This window comes from Cydia pomonella, chromosome 21 (genome assembly GCF_033807575.1).
Source record: "Cydia pomonella isolate Wapato2018A chromosome 21, ilCydPomo1, whole genome shotgun sequence".
Classification (NCBI taxonomy): Eukaryota; Metazoa; Arthropoda; class Insecta; order Lepidoptera; family Tortricidae; genus Cydia; species Cydia pomonella.
This window is the reverse complement of record NC_084723.1, coordinates 6354556-6372231: the sequence shown is the minus strand read 5'-3', so window position 1 is coordinate 6372231 and position 17676 is coordinate 6354556. Positions and strand designations below refer to the sequence as shown.

The window sequence follows — 17676 nt, the reverse complement described above, 5'->3', positions numbered from 1 at the left end:
CGTAAAATCTAAGATATTTCGTGCTTCGAATTGGACAGGTAAACGAGATGACGCTGTACAGCTCGATACATTTTGTCAAAAATTGACGTTTGACAATTCAGTGACCGCAAAACACATGGCCCCGTACAGCGCCATCTGTTTTGGACATCAAACTAATGGTCTTGTTTTTTTTTGGACTTTATCTATTCTCTTTGCTATTATATTATGTATTATCAACCAATTTAAAACAAATTTTCATATTGCTCCCGATACCTTTGTTCTATCTTTTTGTCATAATTACACGAATAAAGTTTCTAATTAATGTTAAATTATAGACCACGTGCCAGCAAATTGTATTAACGGCCTCTTCTAAAATTGCACTCTGTTGGCTCGAGTCCAAATATTGACTCGGGCCCAGCCACTTGATCAATTAGTTATTAGGTTCGGAAAGAGGTCGACGCTGCCAGATATACACATCCATTATTTAAGAGATGCTTGTCAATAGGGTGTTAATTGGATTTTGGGGTAATTTATTACCATATTTAGTAAGTTAAAGCTGACAGCATCCTTGATACGGTCTGAAAATATCGATACGGACAAAGTGCCAAAAATATGTAACACTACCCTAATATATGGGCCATAAAGTCGTGTACCTATATTTGGCTCTTCGATCGGGTCGATGTTTTCAGACGTGATTGTACAATGCCTCAAGGGCCTATTTTAGATTTAAGCTAGTTATTAATTTAGTTTAGTATTTGTACATGCACAGGTGCTGTAATAACCTCTCGTGTATATCAACTTATATGTAAAAAATCGAAAAGATAAGTTACAATACAATAGTAAAGTTTAAAGTAAAAATAAACATAATGGATACGCTCCACCACGACCTGAACTTATTCTATGCTATTACGTGAACAACATATTCTATAGGTATCTGATTTAAACTTTCACGATTTTCACACATTATTATTTACGAATACGGGACTTAATCACGTATAATTAAGTGCAGGCAATTCGAAAACCTCGCGCAGCTAAAAAATGTTGATTTTCAAAGACCACGGAGACAATGCCGTATTCGAAACGTCGGAGGTAATTTTAAAACTTTACAAAAAGGTAAATTATGTACACAGGAGAATTGAGTCTACCAATGCAATTTTCTATTTTCTTTACTCTCCGTGCAGACTGTAGATACCGTATTGGGATCAGAGATATCAGTAACATCATTAGTAGTTCAGATTCAGCAAAGTTCGTTTAAGAGTCACCGCGGGACGTCGCACAAACAACTTGTTCCTAGCTCGCTTAAGGCGCCATTCGGCATGCGAAGGAGAAGACGACCTTTAAAATAAAACACAAAATTTGCCGGTTTATCACTTAATCCTCTTTAAACTTAAATAGCAGAGGTTAACCAAATAATTAATAACCCTTCCATCTTATCTTATCCGCTTTCTAAATATTTTAAAAGTGCCTAAGGGGCCTCCGTGGTTTTCATCGATTTTGGACAAGTTTTGAGTCATTTCTCCTACAGTTGTTGCACTACAGATAGAATTATAAGACAAACGGCTATCGGTTCTTCGATCTTTTATCTCCATTCTGGTCAAAAACATTGTCTAAAAAACATTTTTTTCGTTACTCGATTGCTCTGAAGGATTTCACATGTACGAAATCTTCACATTTGGGGTAATTTTTGACGTCTCCAGAGATTGGTCATAGATTTTAATTTTAAACTAATTAACACTAAAATTATGGCCAGAAAACCAGTTTTTTGGCCTAAAATTGTTCAACTTTGATGCTAAATATCTCGAAGGCAGTGAACTTTGAAGTAAATATGGGATACTATACTGCTTAAAGCCGTTACTATACTTGCTATTAATATGATAAGCTGCAAAAACAAGAAAACTAAAGGATTCAGATCGAAAGTCATTGGCGCTAGGGAGCCCCTTAAGTAAATAGCCGGCAGGTGGTATTTTCTCTAGTTAGCGGACTGTTTGGTGAGCAAATATAGCCGCCATATTAAATCTGAGGTTTCGCTTATTGGTTTAGTGGTGACTTTGATTCGAAAATCTGTTGGCGAATATAAAATTAATATAGATACTGGATCAACAACTGACTGTTTCATTTGGAAATATTCCAATAGAATATACTACTTTTACAGCACTTATTTGGCTCAAGGCATAATTTTTTGAATTATAATTTTGTAATGCTGCAGCAGCTAACTAATATGCACTTACTTAATGAATGAATTTATTTTCCAAACAAACAAGCATACGGCACGCCTGATTGTAAGCCGTCACCCTAGCCTATGGCCGCCTGCAACTCCAGGAGTTTTACATGCCGACCCTTTAAAAACTTGCACACTACTTTTTTGAAGTACTCCATACTGTTGTCCCTCAATTTGTCCCAAAATTTCGGCAGGGAGGTCATTCCACAGCCCTTAACCCATTCAGCGCTAATCACGACACGTTGTCGTTTTGCCTCTACGAAGCATTTTCGCCACATACCGGTAAACCCATGTTATCGGCTACGACCGTAGCTCTGCGATTAATGTGTTAACATTGAATGTAACTGTACATAACATTTAACGCTTTCACTGCCAACGTTTTCGAGGCGCTACGCTCGTAGCCGATCCCAGCGTTTTCCCGCTTCGTAATGGAAAGCGACTACGAACAGTACGAACAGAGAATCCGTCGAGCGGGTTCCCGGCACTTAATGTGTTAACGAAGAGATGTATAGCCTCAGGTTTCAGTATATTTGTTAAGCATGACGCTCTAATACGTAATGCCGTGGCGTCAGATGCCCATAACCGTTTACAAAATTTTAAAAAACCGGCCGAGTGCGAGTCGGACTCGCACAGGAAGGGTTCCGTACACTTATCTATAAAAACGTGCAACATGGATCATCAGTCCAAGCCCAGGGCTTCTTCGCCCCAGAATAGGTATCGCCTGTCGACTGAATTCTCCCGCTAAATTCCGCAGGAGACAGACTTTAGGGCCTTATCGTATCGTAGGTGAGTTAACCCCAAACCCCCAAAATAAATAAAAATATATAATAGACATTTATTCGTGACAACCACAACACAAATAGAATATGTGCAGACTTCAAAAGCAAGGTAACGAAGATTAAAGTGCGACGAAATTGACCCAACTCACCATAAACTTATTAAAAACCGGGCAAGTGCGAGTCGGACTCGCCCACCGAGGGTTCCGTACTTTTTAGTATTTGTTGTTATAGCGACAACAGAAATACATCATCTGTGAAAATTTCAACTGTCTAGCTATCACGGTTCATGAGATACAGCCTGGTGACAGACGGACGGACGGACGGACAGCGGAGTCTTAGTAATAGGGTCCCGTTTTACCCTTTAGGTACGAAACCCTAAAAATCATTGCGATATTGTGTTACCAGCCCCGAGCGATTTTAACAAAGTACACGTTTTCGATCTTCTTATCGTGTAAAGATGATCCAATTTCCTAAATTATGTTCGTCCAATGTTTAGCCACTTGTATTCCTCGGGGAGATGCTTTAAGGAGATCATCGGTAGTGCAGGTGACAGGGCATAGAGGGCACATTGTCATGTGCTGTATCGTCTGATATGATCCGCAAGAACATTCGGCGCTTGAATTCTCGGGTAAGATTCCCCATTTTATGAGATTTTCCTTTGATCGACCGACTCCCACCCGTAGACGTTTTCGATTAAGCGTAGGTACTATGTTTAGGATTCTATCCATACCTTGCACGTACTTATTGACTCTCGAATCTCCCGTAAATCGACTCGCCAAGGCTACATCTAAACGAGGGAAGTAATCGCCCTGAACCCGAACGATACCAACTACAATGGAACAAAGCGTTCTTATCAATCGCTCGCAGGCTCCTAAACAGGAAACAGATACTTGCCTTTAGCCGGGTGCACAGATCACTTCCAATAGCGATTCCATTATCGATCGAATTAATGTTAACGGAAAAAATCGAAAGTCGGTTAATCGAATATTCGAATTAACTGAGCACACTCGTGTGCCAGCTGCAGTAGGTAGTAGAAGCTAACCCCGAAAAAAGGTAAGTAGATAAACTTTGCTATAATATCCTTTACATATGGTGCTACTTTTCCGCACTAGTGCGTAAATTACCACATTATGTAACTATGTTTAAAATTTAAAGGGTCATATGTACTGTAAAACGTTGTATGATACATGTGCGAATACGTAATTCGCAACTCGTGTCGATTTAAAACACGCCACTCGTTACGAATTTCCTATTTTTCGCACTGGTATCGTAAATAACTATTATCAAATGGTTGTTTCGGATATTTGGGAGGCCTCTGCGAAACCAAAGCGGATGCTGCCCTTGCCCGTATTATGGGTGTAAGAACTACTGAGAGTTGATGAAATCTAAAGTGAACTGGGCTATTGGGTGAAATCGATGGACTAAATACTGGGCTAACTTGCCACTTATGTTTCCACATCTATCCTCAAGAACGCAGCTCTCGCAGCTTCCTCTGGACGGCCGGCTAAGGCAAGCCAGAGGCAGAAAGCCCTGTCTTACACACCCACCTGTCGGGACATAGAACTCCCCAGGAGCACTCGAGTACGTGAGGTCGCTAGTTTCTCAACAGGTCGCACATGCTTCCACGCAATACTCCTCATTCCTCTTTCTCCAGAAAAGTTTTGTAATCATTTAAAAGTACGCATTTTACAAAACTCCAGGCTCTGACTAATGTAAGATTCCCACCGACCGGCTGCAGTCAGGTCGCGCCGGAGCGCATTTTAAATATGCCTATATACATTAATTTGTATGGCAGAAGCGATAGTGTCCGTCTGGGGCCGGTCAAGTCCATGAGGAGCCGATCGGTTGCGGCCGTACAAATGAGAAATGCGCACCGGCTCCGCCCGTTCGGTGGGAATCGTACTTAAGGTAGAACTATAGGTAGAGCTAATGTAATGGGATATTTTAGAAGAAAATAAAATGTTGTAGGATGGTACGTGTTCGGCTAGCGACGTAGTATTTTACAAGTAAAAGCTTGTTTGGTGACCTTTTTTTTAAATAACTCAATGAATTGGAGTCTATGGGTGAAAGTCTATGTATAAAGCCAAAAGGAGAGTAATCTCGCCTTGAGCTGCAAATCCTATTAATCAACCATCTGCCTCGTATAGGCTTTTCCTTCGCGTGTAAACAAAGGTTCTTCTTGCACTTGACATTTGCCGTTTATACAGGGTATCCAGCGGCAGATTTCCGATTTCAAATTCAAACAATTTTCGAAAGCGAAATTTTTTTTTTTTTTTTTATACTACGTCGGTGGCAAACAAGCATACGGCCTGCCTGATGGTAAGCAGTCTCCGTAGCCTATGTACATCTGCAACTCCAGAGGAGTTACATGCGCGTTGCCGACCCTAACTCCACCCCCCTCGTTGAGCTCTGACAACCTTACTCACCGGCAGGAACACAACACTATGAGTAGGGTCAAGTGTTATTTGGCTGCGGTTTTCTGTAAGGTGGAGGTACTTCCCCAGTTGGGCTCTGCTCTAGATCTGGAATGACATCTGCTGTGCTGTGCCCTACCACACAAGGCGAGATGACATTCACATTGCCCATACCTCTCTTTTGGACGTAGTTTATGGACATACCCGGGTCCAACCATCGTCAAATGCGAGGTAGACGTCAAAGTAAATATGGTAATAGCTTTTTACAATAAAATGAACTAAATTATTATTTGTTGTGATTTATACCTAATAAAACTGTCATAATGACTAGACTGTCATAAAGTGGCGCCATCTAATAGATCAAACGCCAAAGGTATACGAGTAGCAGCATCGTTTCGAGCGATGACGCCATAACCTTTAGGTAATGCCCGGTACGATGGCGCCACTTTTTGATATTTAACAAATTGAACACATATCGGTGAAAGAATAAGGATCAAAGTCAAATGGCGTTCAAAAACTTTTATTTCTGTGTCGAAAGATGGCAGTAATAAGTCGCTACAAAGTTTTCATTGACAATACACCTCTATTTCAAATTCTTTTTGCTATGGGTACTAGGCGACGTTATACATACGTATATAGATAAACACATACTTATATATATAGACAACACTCATGACTCAGGAACGAATATCCGTGTTCATCACACAAATAAATGCCCTTACCAGGATTCGAACCCAGAATCATCGGCTTCATAGGCAGGGTCACTACCCACTAACTAGGCCAGACCGATCGTCAAAACTAACTATGTACCTAAATAAATAATAAATAAATATTATAGGACATTATTACACAAATTGACCAAGCCCCACAGTAAGCTCAATAAGGCTTGTGTTGAGGGTACTTAAGCTACGATATATAATAAAAATATTTATAAATACTTAAATACATAGAAAACACCCATGACTCAGGAACAAATATCCATGCTCATCGCACTAATAAATGCCCTTACCAGGATTTGAACCCGGGACCATCAGCTTCATAGGCAGGGTCACTACCCACTAGGCCAGACAGGTTGTAAATAATATCTATATTCTGTTTTTTTATTCCGTAGACTAAAATGACATTTCATGTGGTACTAAGAAATGTCATGTCTTACATATGAAACGTCATTTTAGTCTACGGAATAAAAAACAGAAAAAAAAACAGACCTTAGTCGTGTCTATTACGGCACGTTATCGCCCAATTATAACCGTGCAAATAAATGATGCGTCATTATATTGTTCGCATAACCGGCTAAAATACCTTGAATAAGATCATTAGACCTGATTTTTTTATTAAATCACATTAAATCACCGTATTTTCAGGAGCCTACGATGACTTAACTTTATTTTTAATTGCTATTAAATAACAAAGCAAATGTTTAAAATAGAGTTGAGCCAGACTTCTACACTTAATACTTATTTGAAGTCAAGTTTAAAACTTCGAAGTTATACTACAAAACGAAGTTCTCAGTGTGACATTATGTGTTCAATATAAATAAAAGTTCTGCAATCCCATATTTTTTTGTATTTATTATAAATAAAGTGTAGAAAATCTCATTTCATAGTTTGACAAGTGTTTTTTTTATTATTATTTCCTTTATTCTTTTCTTTTCTCAGGCTAGGATTTTTATAATATGGATATAAAAGTAAAATATAAAAACACTTACAAAACAATACAAAAGATATAAACACATTATAAAAAACCTAACCTAGGGTGCCACCAGCAGCGGGGCAGGGCCCAAGCTGCCGGTGGTCAGGGCCGCAGAGAGAGGAACCGACGTACTATACGCGCCGTGTCCAAAATTACTGCCTTCTGCATCTGACCCTTGATCCAGCCACCTAGCGAGAGTCTCTCTAGGTGTTGGTCGAGACTCTTCGCTATGAGACCGTTCGCTGACACGACTATCGGGACAATGATCGTCGAATCAACATCCCACATGGCGGTTATCTCGTGAGCCAAGTCTAGGTACTTACTGGACTTGTCCTTCTCGGCTTTCACGAGATTCTCATCATGGGGGATGGTGATGTCGACGAGCACGGCCCGGCGTTGCGATCGATCTATTATCACGATGTCAGGCTTATTGGCTACAATAGTCCTGTCAGTAATAATAGATCGATCCCAATAGAGCGTGGCACGACCATTTTCGAGAACTGGCGCAGGTGAGTACTTGTAGTACGGTACTTCGCGGTCCACAAGGCCGTATAGAAGAGCAAGTTGCTGGTGAATAATCCTGGCTACGAGATTATGTCTGTGCAAGTACTCGCCGTTAGCAAGATGAGAACAACCGGAAATAATATGCCTGAGTGACTCTCCGGGACGGCGGCATGCCCGACAAATGTCGACCGTACCGTCCTTCAGGATATATTTCCGATAGTTGTTCGTCATCATCACTTCGTCCGCAATTGCACAGGCAAAACCTTCGGTTTCTCCGAAGAGGTCCCCGAATCGTAACCAGTTCACCGACGCGAGCAGGTCCACGTCGGGTCCCGTGAGGGCCTTGTGGAACCGCCCGTGTAGCACCTTACTCTCCCATGCCGCCTTGCGATCCGCAGTACTTAGTACCACAGGTTTGCGCCAGTTCTCGTTTGCCAAGGAGAGCGGCGTGAGGTTCCTGTCTACTGCCACCACATCACGATGCATCCCACACTCGTTGTTAAGGAAATAATTCCTGAGATTGCACACCTCGCGGTTATGGAGATCTTTGGCGTTTAGGAAGCCGCGACCTCCACATTTCCGTGGGATGTACAATCTCATAACTGACGAGCGTGGGTGTAGCATACGGTGTGTGGTTAGCAGTAGTCGGACCCTCCGATCCAAGGCGTCCAGCTCGGTCTGAGTCCATCTTAGTATGCCAAAGGAGTATGTGAGTAGGGGCATTACCCAGGCGTTGAAGGCGCGCACTTTGTTGCCTCCTGACAAAAGACTGTTAAGGACTTTTGTGAGCCGACTGAAAAAGCGCTCCTTCACCGACTGTCTAATATCCTCGTCCTCAATACCCAACGACTGTGTCATACCAAGGTGTTATGTTTAAGCAATGAAACACCGATTTGGACTGACATTACATTTATTAGGCGAATATGTCGGTACTTGTAGCTTTCCGAGCTACCTACAAATCTACCATACATAACATTGTCCTCCTCTAAATTAACCAAAACGTTTCTTAAAATATAACAATAATGGTTCATCATAGATGAGACATGACTTATAAGATAGCTGTTATTGTTGTTGTAATTGTTAGTTAAGTGTCACACGAGTATTTATAGCATTATGGAAATAGTCTACATTATGAAATAAAGGGCATATTTATTACGTCACAGGTCTAATATGCATGTTTGTGACTAACTATTAGCAATTAAATCAGACAAATATAAAAATGTACTAACTTTAAAAGCTACAAACAATATGGTCTTTATTAGTATACACATAAGGCGTAATGGCAAAGGGACGAATAATTTCGACTAATAACCTACATTTGTTTAAATCTTTCTAAACAACGGACAGCAGCTTTCCGGCGCGAACGTTCGTCACGTTTTGTCGGAGTCCCCGGGGGCGTGCCATACTCATCCTCGCCTCCGCCTTCCCCGTCGTTTTTATCCGTATCGTCAGCGGGCAACCCCGTGGCATCCGGAATGTCTACTTGGACCTTGTCCGCTGGCTGATCGGAGACGGGTGATATATTAGGTGCTTTAGCGTCAATGTCACTGAGCGTAAATCTCGACTTTCTGAAATGTAGTTGATCTACGTGTCGTTTATGTGTGCGGCCGTCACTCGTTCGCACTACATAAGATACGGGTCCTTCTCGCGCGAGCACCAGGCCCTCGGCCCACTTGTGCGCTCCGCGCGCGTAGTCTCGCACCAGAACCTCGGCCCCCTGCTCTGCCTGGCGCGGCGCGTGGCGCTCGCTGCGCCGCTCGCTGGCCCGCTGCGCGGTGCGCACCACGTCCGCAGTGTCGGGCCGCAGCAGGTCGAGGCGACCGCGTAGCCGCCGCCCTAGAAGCGCCACCGCCGGTTCTTTCTTAGTAGTACTGTGTTCCGTATTTCTGTACATGAACAGAAACCTACTGAGAGCCACGACATCCTTCTCGTTCTCGATAACAGCTTTTTTTAACACTCGCTTAATGGTACGTACCGCATTTTCGGCCGCGCCATTGCTGGCCGGATGATAAGGAGCTACTAAGGTGTGTCGAATTCCGTTTCGTCTAAGATAAGAGCCGAATTCGGCCGATGAAAACGGTGGCCCGTTGTCGGTGACTAATTGTTTCGGCAGGCCAAAGCGTGCAAATAGTGTTCGTAAACAATCAATTACCATAGAAGCAGATCCCGTTTTAATTTTTTCGACCTCTATCCATTTAGAGTGAGCGTCGATTATAACTAAATAATAAACATTATTAAAAGGCCCCAGAAAATCTAAGTTTAATCTCGCCCAGGGTTCCTCTGGCCACGGCCACGAGTGCAGCGGCACGGGCGCCGGCGCAGGGCGCTGCGCGCGGCATGCGGCGCACTGCTCCGCCACCCGCTCGATGTCCGCGTCCAGTGTGTCCCACCAAACGTAATTCCGCGCGATCTGTTTCATCTTTACAATACCGGGGTGGCCACCGTGTAATTCGTTCAAAACCGCAACTCGTAAAGATTTTGGAATAACCACTCGATATCCCCATATTAAACAACCCTGGTCTATATTAAGAGATTCTTTTCGATTAAAATAAGGCTTTTCTGACTCACTGCTATTATTTGGCCATCCGAACATAACGTACCCGTAAATTTTGCTCAGAACGGGGTCTTTCGCCAACTCACTTTTAACCTCCTTAAAACTAAGTGGAAAATCCCCTTCTACGAAATTTAAATAGCTACATCCCTCGTCTTTTATACTCGGCCTATTCTGACTAACTAAAGGAAGACGAGAAAGAGCGTCCGCATAACAGTTCCGCTCTGATCGGATAAATTCAATATTAAAATCATACGCGGCTAACTTTACCGCGTAACGCTGCAAACGGCTTGCCGCAGTCACCGGTAGCCCTTTGTTTTTACCAAATATGTAGCTGAGTGCCCTGTGGTCCGTCCGCAACGTGAATTTCCGCCCGTACACATACTGGTGGTGTTTAGTGACACCAAACACGATCGCCAGCGCCTCCTTGTCGATTTGCGAGTAGTTGCACTCGGCGGCGTTCAGCGTGCGCGAAGCGCAGCACAGAGGTCGCTCCACGCCGTCCGCGCCCCGTTGAGTCAAGGCCGCGCCCAGGCCGTAAGGGCTGCTGTCCACCGAAAGAATTAGCGGCAGTGATGGATTATAGTGTGCTAACACTGGAGCACTGCTTAACACTTTTTTAATTTTTTTAAAGGCGTCATCACATGATTCGTCCCAATTCCATTTTACATTTTTCTTTAAAAGACTGTACATTGGTTTTAAAATATCGCTCATATTAGCACAGAATTTTGCATAAAAATTAACAAGCCCCATAAAACTTTTAAGTTGTGTTACATTTGAGGGGGCCGGGGCATTAACAATAGCAGCAATTTTTCGTTCATCCGTATGCAAACCATACTTATCAATTCTATAGCCCAGGTAGTTTACACTGTCTTTAAAAAATTGACACTTAGCAAAATTAATTCGTAAGCCGTTCTCTTTTAATCTCTGTAAAACGGCTCTTAAGTTAGACATATGCGTTGCCTTGTCTTTCCCCGTTACACAAATATCGTCGGCGAACACGGCCGTCGACGGCAAACCACTCAACGTCTCCTCCATGATCTTTTGAAAGTTTTCGGGAATACACTTTATTCCGAACGGGACGCGTTTGTATACAAATGTACCGACGTGAGTGGTTATGGCCGTCATCGGCTGTGACTCCTCCTCCAGAACACATTGCTGAAAGGCGTTAGACAGGTCCAGTTTGGTATACTGTTCGCCTCCGCCCAAAAGAGCAAACAGGTCCTCGATCCGCGGTAGCGGGTAATGAAAATCTTTTAACCGCGGATTTATTGTTATTTTATAGTCGCCACAGATACGTATGGTGCCATTTGCTTTTACTACAGGCACTATAGGGGTCCCATATTCTGATCTGTCGACTTTATAAATAACCCCCTCCCGCTGTAAGCGATCGAGCTCCCGTTCCACGCGCTCGCGAAGCGCCAACGGTAACGCCCGCGCCTTAACAAAAACTGGCGTGTCGTCCTTGAGACGGAGCTGCAGTCGCGACTTGAACGTGCCTAACCCCCCAGCGAAAACTTCTGGAAACTCTTGCTTAAGAGATTCTGCCATCGTGTCCTCACCTTGAAAATTGATACAATCGGTAACCCTTAACTTTAATCGTCTAATCCAAGTACGGCCCATCAAAGGAGGACCGCCGTTTTCAATTACATATAACTTCAGTCTATCCACATTGTTACCGTATCCTACTTCAACATCCAAATATCCTACTGTCTTGATAGGATCTCCGATGTATGACCTAAAACGTAACATTTTATTTTGTAAGGGCAAATGGGAAAAACATCTATCATAATAGTCTTTAGATATAGCCGAAATTCTGCTACCCGTGTCGACTTCAAATTTGCACCGTATTTTCTGCACAGTAAGCGTAACGTAAAAGGGGCCGTCCCCAATGTCCTCATCACTGTCAATTTTATAAAAATGGCAATTACTATCATCCGAATCAGAATCGTTTAAAAAGTACTGACCTTTTGTTGACTTTTTAAATACCTCCTTTCTGCACATCACTTTCAAATGGCCTTTTTCACCGCACGCGTCGCATGAAAATTGTTTGTACCGACATCTGCCCTCCGCGTGACCGGTCTTGCCGCAGCGCGCACACGGCGCCCGCGGCGCGGCCGTCGCCGCCGCCGCCGGGCCCGCGCCCCGGCGCCGCGCCGCTCCCACGCGATGCAGACCGTCGTCCGGCGGCGCCGACGCCGACGCCGACGCTGACGCGCCCGCCGGAGCGCCCACCGCCGCGTGCTTCTCTGCCGCCTCTAGAGCCAGGGCAAGCTCTACGGCGCGCTTGTAGTCGATGGCCCGCACGGCAAATAGCCTCGACCTCATCTCTTCGCTCAGCAGCCCCGACACGAATTGATCGCGAAGGTTGACCTCGAGACCCGTCCCGAAGTTACACGTTTTGGCCAGATGTTTTAAATTCTGTAGGTATTCGCGTATACTTTCACCGAGTAGCTGCTTTCTTTGACGGAAGATGTGTCGTTCCGCTATTTCCGATCTCTCGGGTTCCAAATGCTCCCTTACTAGCTTGACTAAGTCGTCGAATGTTTGGTCCTCGGGTTTAGAGGGTGCACACAAATCACACATAAGCTCATAACACTCCGCACCGACTAAAGTTACTAGTGACGCCACGTGTAAATTGTCGTCGATCGCGTTTAACGTGATGAATTGCTTAACCCGACGCACATAAGCATCCCAGTCTGACCCGACACGAAAACACTCCACACTTCCGAGAGGCATTGTACACAAGCTATTAAACACTAAAAATCGTTACTAAATGGGTTTTAAACACCAAAATACCGATCCCGTCGCCAGTGTTATGTTTAAGCAATGAAACACCGATTTGGACTGACATTACATTTATTAGGCGAATATGTCGGTACTTGTAGCTTTCCGAGCTACCTACAAATCTACCATACATAACACAAGGTATTTGTAGGTTTCTGATTCAGAGATAGATCTGAAAGACATTGTCTCAGAAAGTTGTAAATTTATTGAATTTACAACCTTCCCCCGCTGTACATGCATAACCGCACATTTATCGACACCAAACTCCATGTTGATGGCACTACTGAAGACTTCGGTGGTTTTCAATAGCTCCAACAAGTCTTGGCTATTTGGTGCAAATAATTTGAGGTCATCCATGTACAGAAGGTGAGAAATGACTTCACCCTCTCTCCGAAGCCGGCAACCTAGTCCCGAATCCTTCAGCAGAGTGCTGAGGGGATTCAGAGCTAGGCAGAACCACAGGGGACTCAGACTATCACCCTGGAATATTCCTCGCTCAATCCTTATAAAATCCTGCGGGCCAGGGCGGTCATCCCCGCCTCCTGGTTGACGAAGGACTGTGGTCCACTGCCTCATACACGCGCTTAGGAAGGCTCTTAAAGCTGTATCAACTTTATACAGCTCTAAGACCCTCCCCAGCCATGAGTGAGGCACCGAATCATAGGCCTTCTTGTAGTCAATCCAAGCGGCAGAGAGGGCCCCCCTATTCCGCCGGATTTGTTGGCAAATGGTCATGTCTATGAGGAGGAGCTCTTTAGTACCACGGGACCCAACCCTACATCCATTTTGAGCGGAGGCCAAAATGTTGTTAGCGACAATGTGCGCATTTATTTTTGATCTCAAGATGGATGTAAGGAGCTTGTAGAGTGTAGGCAAGCACGTGATGGGTCTGTAGTTCTTAGCTTCCGTGGTACTACCGGACTTATAGAGCAGGAAGGTGACACCAGTTGTTAAGGAAGGTGGGAGAGAACCAAGCTCGAGGGCTTGTTGAAATTGTGCTGCCAAGCGCGAGTGCGAGCATCGGAACCATTTTAGCCAGAAGTTGTGCAATCCATCCGGCCCAGGGCTTTTCCAGTTCTGGGCCGTGCGGATGGCACAACTTACGTCATCGGGGCTGATGGTGACTGCCCCCATAGGTTCGATGGACTCGCACTCACGCTCGACAGCACTCATCCAACCCCCCTCGGTATGTTCGACAGGCACTGACCAGATGCTACGCCAGAAATCAGTCATGGCAGTAGCATCCGGCGACCGCGTGTCGGACGCACGAAGGTTGGTTTCCTCCCACTTTCGGTATACCTTCCTTTGATCACTCTGAAAAAGACGATTCTGCTGGAATCGATCCACACGCTTTCTGTAGCGGCGAATACGGTTTGCCCATGCATACACTTTCTGCTTAAGAAAGTCGATGCGCTCAGTGAGATTGGCAATATAGTCGCGGGGCTCAATACCCGTCCCCGCGAACGCCTGATTCACAAAGCGCATTACTCGGGGGCGGTGGTTGCCCCCCCTGAAGCAGATCAGCTTTGCAATGAGAGTCCTAAACGAATTGATACGTCGCTCGATCCGTATTTGCCATGCGGGGGCACCTCCGGCGGTCCTAGGTGCACGTTCAGCGTCCGGAAACTTGATTCGTGCAACACGGCACGCCGCGATGGCTCCGCAATACATGATCGCGTGCGTATCATCTAAATCTTTACTAGTCCGCAGATATGGTTCTAGTAAAGCGTTTAGGGCTCCCATTAGCGCTAGATTGTGTCTATTCATAGGCAAACGTGGTAATCGTGGCCTAGTGTTGGGTGTGGACCGATACTGCGTAATCACCTCTTCCAGAGTCCTCCTCAGTTGCTCATTGGATGTACTACTCACACTCTGCGCGAACTCCTCCTCCTCGTCGGCACTGAGATCCACCCGCGGCGCCCTCGGTGCCTGGTCTGGTGCCGGCACCGGATCCGGCGACGTAGCGGGCGGGTCCCGCGCCGAGGTGGAGGTTGAGCGAGCAGAAAGAGCCTCCAGGCGGAGCCGATCAAGTGTAGAGTCATCCAACCGCTTTCGCCGCTGGATGACTCGCACCTGATCCGATAATCGTTGCGCAGTCACTTCGATGTTCGGTTCAAGAGCCTGAAACAGAGGCAGAATTCGGACACGATACGCGGATAGTTTAGTTCCCCCCTCTGTAGCCCCATAGTAGGCGCGCATGACGTTCTCATTCATGGATTGAGACCATCGCATGCGACGCACTACACCACCGGCAGCGGGAGCCGTGGGCGGGGCAGGATGTCCCGCAGGCCCCAAGCGTGCCGGCAGCGGTGGCCGCCCTCGTCGCGCAGGTGGTCGTGGCGGCGGCGGCGGCGGCCCGCACTCGTCGCTCGACTCGCTGGTGTCGGGCGCGGTGGCGAATTCATCGCCCGACGACGATTGCGAGGAGGCTGACGAGGCGGGCAAGGGTGGTGGGCGTGCGCTGGTTGTAGAAGACGCTTGTGAACGCGCTTTACTTCGTGTTAACATTTTCCTTTTCCTGTCATTCGACCATTGTTCTTCGGCTATTTTTGTACATAGTTACATTGTTGCGTTCTCTTATCCTTTTGCGAAGTGTCGCATTAATGTGAAGGTAACTCTCCGCAAAAAACAGTACAAATAAAATGTAAAAAAGCCATTAAAAACATATTTGATCAAAAATAAAAGGAAAATTTTGTAAAAAACGCGTTTGACGTTGACGGCGTCAAGTTTTTTTTTTTTTTTTTTTTTTTTTTTTTTTTTTTTTTTTTTTTTTTTTTTTTTTTTTATTATTATTATTATTAAAGTACATCCACATCATACATATTATAACTTACACTAAACACATTTTAAAAGGTAATAAATAATGATATATACAACAATTATGGAGTACCTACCTAACATTGACTACTTATATTATACATAACAGTGAGATTACCTAAACTTAGCCTAAAACTAATCTTATACTAATCTAAAATTATACTAATTTAATTCAAGTGTTAAAACATTTTCACACTAACAGGGCAAAAAATATCAATTCAAAAACGTACGCACAACCGTCTTGCTCGCGCTTACGCTCAGTGAGTGTGAGAAAAGAACCTGATCCCATGAGGCCTCTTGCCTCAGCAATTTTTCCGAACTATTAATTACTTTTAAAAGTAACATTTTTCAAGACTAAGATCTCATTTACACGGGAGAACTCGCATGCCAGTTTTATTACAAGATACAAAATACAAGAAATTTATTGGTAAAAGTCAATGTTTTACAGGTCATTTTGAGTTAGGTACATATTCAACTAATACTAGTAGGTACACAGCATTTTTTGGATAAATGTCACTTATTATAAAATAAAAAATATGTTTAAAGTAGAACAAATACATAATCAGTATTCAATAGGTCGCATATGTCTTTCAAGTCATCATGTTATTTATAAGGTAAAAAATTAAAAACGTGTTTATATATAAATTACCTACTTAGGGTTAGTACACGATTCAACAAATTCGTCGACGCTGTAGCATGCTAAGTCAGTTAACATTGCTTTAAGATTTTGGTCAAACTTTTTATTCGTTTTTGCTAGTTTTATTTCCTCAGGTATTGCATTGCGGTATTTGATTGGTCGGCCGAATTGGTTGTAACCTCAATAGTTCGCGCATGGCGTCCGTCCTCATATCTTAACGGAAAATAGAATCAGGTCACTTATGTATGTATAATGTAAACTTAAATAAGACGGTAAAAGCATTTCAATAAGAGGCGGCCGCAAAGTCGATACTTGGCGGAGCGCCAGCAAAATGCAATTTTAAGTGAAAGGTTAGCATTTTGCAGAACTTACTGCCCGATATATATCTAAATAGACTAATAGGAAAACACATTAATTTTATTATTTTAATTTACGTAAGATAATTTCATAAAATGTGGCCTTTGAACTTAAGTGCCAATTACATCTACACTTCCCGATATCGGGCGCGATTTCGGTTTCACGGAATATCAGCACATCGTTAACAATATTTGAAATTTAAATAATACTTAGGGCCGGTACAGACGGACTGCAACTCGACTGCAACTTGTATGGGAACTGCATGCCGACTGCACTCCAACTGCAACATACAAGTTGCAGTCGAGTTGCAGTCCGTCTGTACCGGCCCTAGTTGCTAATTGCCAAAAATATTCAATGTTTGATATTTTTGCATATGAACCATTTTTTACATTTCAAATATTGTTAACGATGCGCTGAGTTTTGGTGATACGGAATAATACTCTTGCCTGGGCCCGATTTTGGGCCTGATATCAGTCTAGATAAAATGTGGATGTAATTGGCACTTTAGACACTAGAAGTTTTTTTTTTTCATGTAGACACAGGGCCGGATTTCCGCCTAGGCCCACAAGGCCCGGGCCTAGGAGCCCAGCTTAGGCTACCTAGCATTCCTAGCAATGGTTTTGAGATGGAGAACGGGGGTCCCCTTCTTAATCCTAAGTGTCATACCAGGTACGTAGGGGCCCCAGGTCTCTAAATCCAGGCGTGTAAACGATCGCTTCATGAGACATGACTAACTAGTAGTAGATACCAGCGTAGGTATTTAGTGCATTATTTCAGACATGCGTGAGAGGGGATACCTAGTTCTTAATCATGACAAATATTCATATCCATGTGTCATCTATTATAATAAACATCTGTGGTATTAGTAATATTTTTAGCTGAAATACAATACGGATTTCTAGGAAAACATTTGTATCAATTTGGTTTTATTACTTTTATCA

The 17676-nt window shown here is 43.9% G+C and overlaps 1 protein-coding gene across 1 annotated transcript; it reads right to left on the bottom strand.

Moving 5' to 3' along the window:
- Nucleotides 1-8898: 8898 nt before the first annotated feature.
- On the bottom strand, nucleotides 8899-16086 carry LOC133529888 (uncharacterized protein K02A2.6-like). The gene is made up of 4 exons (XM_061867690.1): nucleotides 16072-16086; nucleotides 14794-15045; nucleotides 12105-12690; nucleotides 8899-11699 (listed from the first exon to the last, which is right to left on the bottom strand). Exons 1-4 carry the CDS (start codon nucleotides 16084-16086, stop codon nucleotides 8899-8901), a joined length of 3654 nt encoding a protein of 1217 aa, XP_061723674.1.
- Nucleotides 16087-17676: the final 1590 nt, after the last annotated feature.

Bases quoted from the DNA above. Each gene is read 5' to 3' on its own strand.
- LOC133529888 (XM_061867690.1), bottom strand. The intron at 12,691-14,793 runs GTGAGTAGTACA...TCTAAACCCGAG, and splicing joins AGGAGGAGTTCGCGCAGAGT to GACCAAACATTCGACGACTT. The intron at 11,700-12,104 runs GTCAGTACTTTT...TCAATTTTCAAG, and splicing joins ATTTAAAAAGTCAACAAAAG to GTGAGGACACGATGGCAGAA.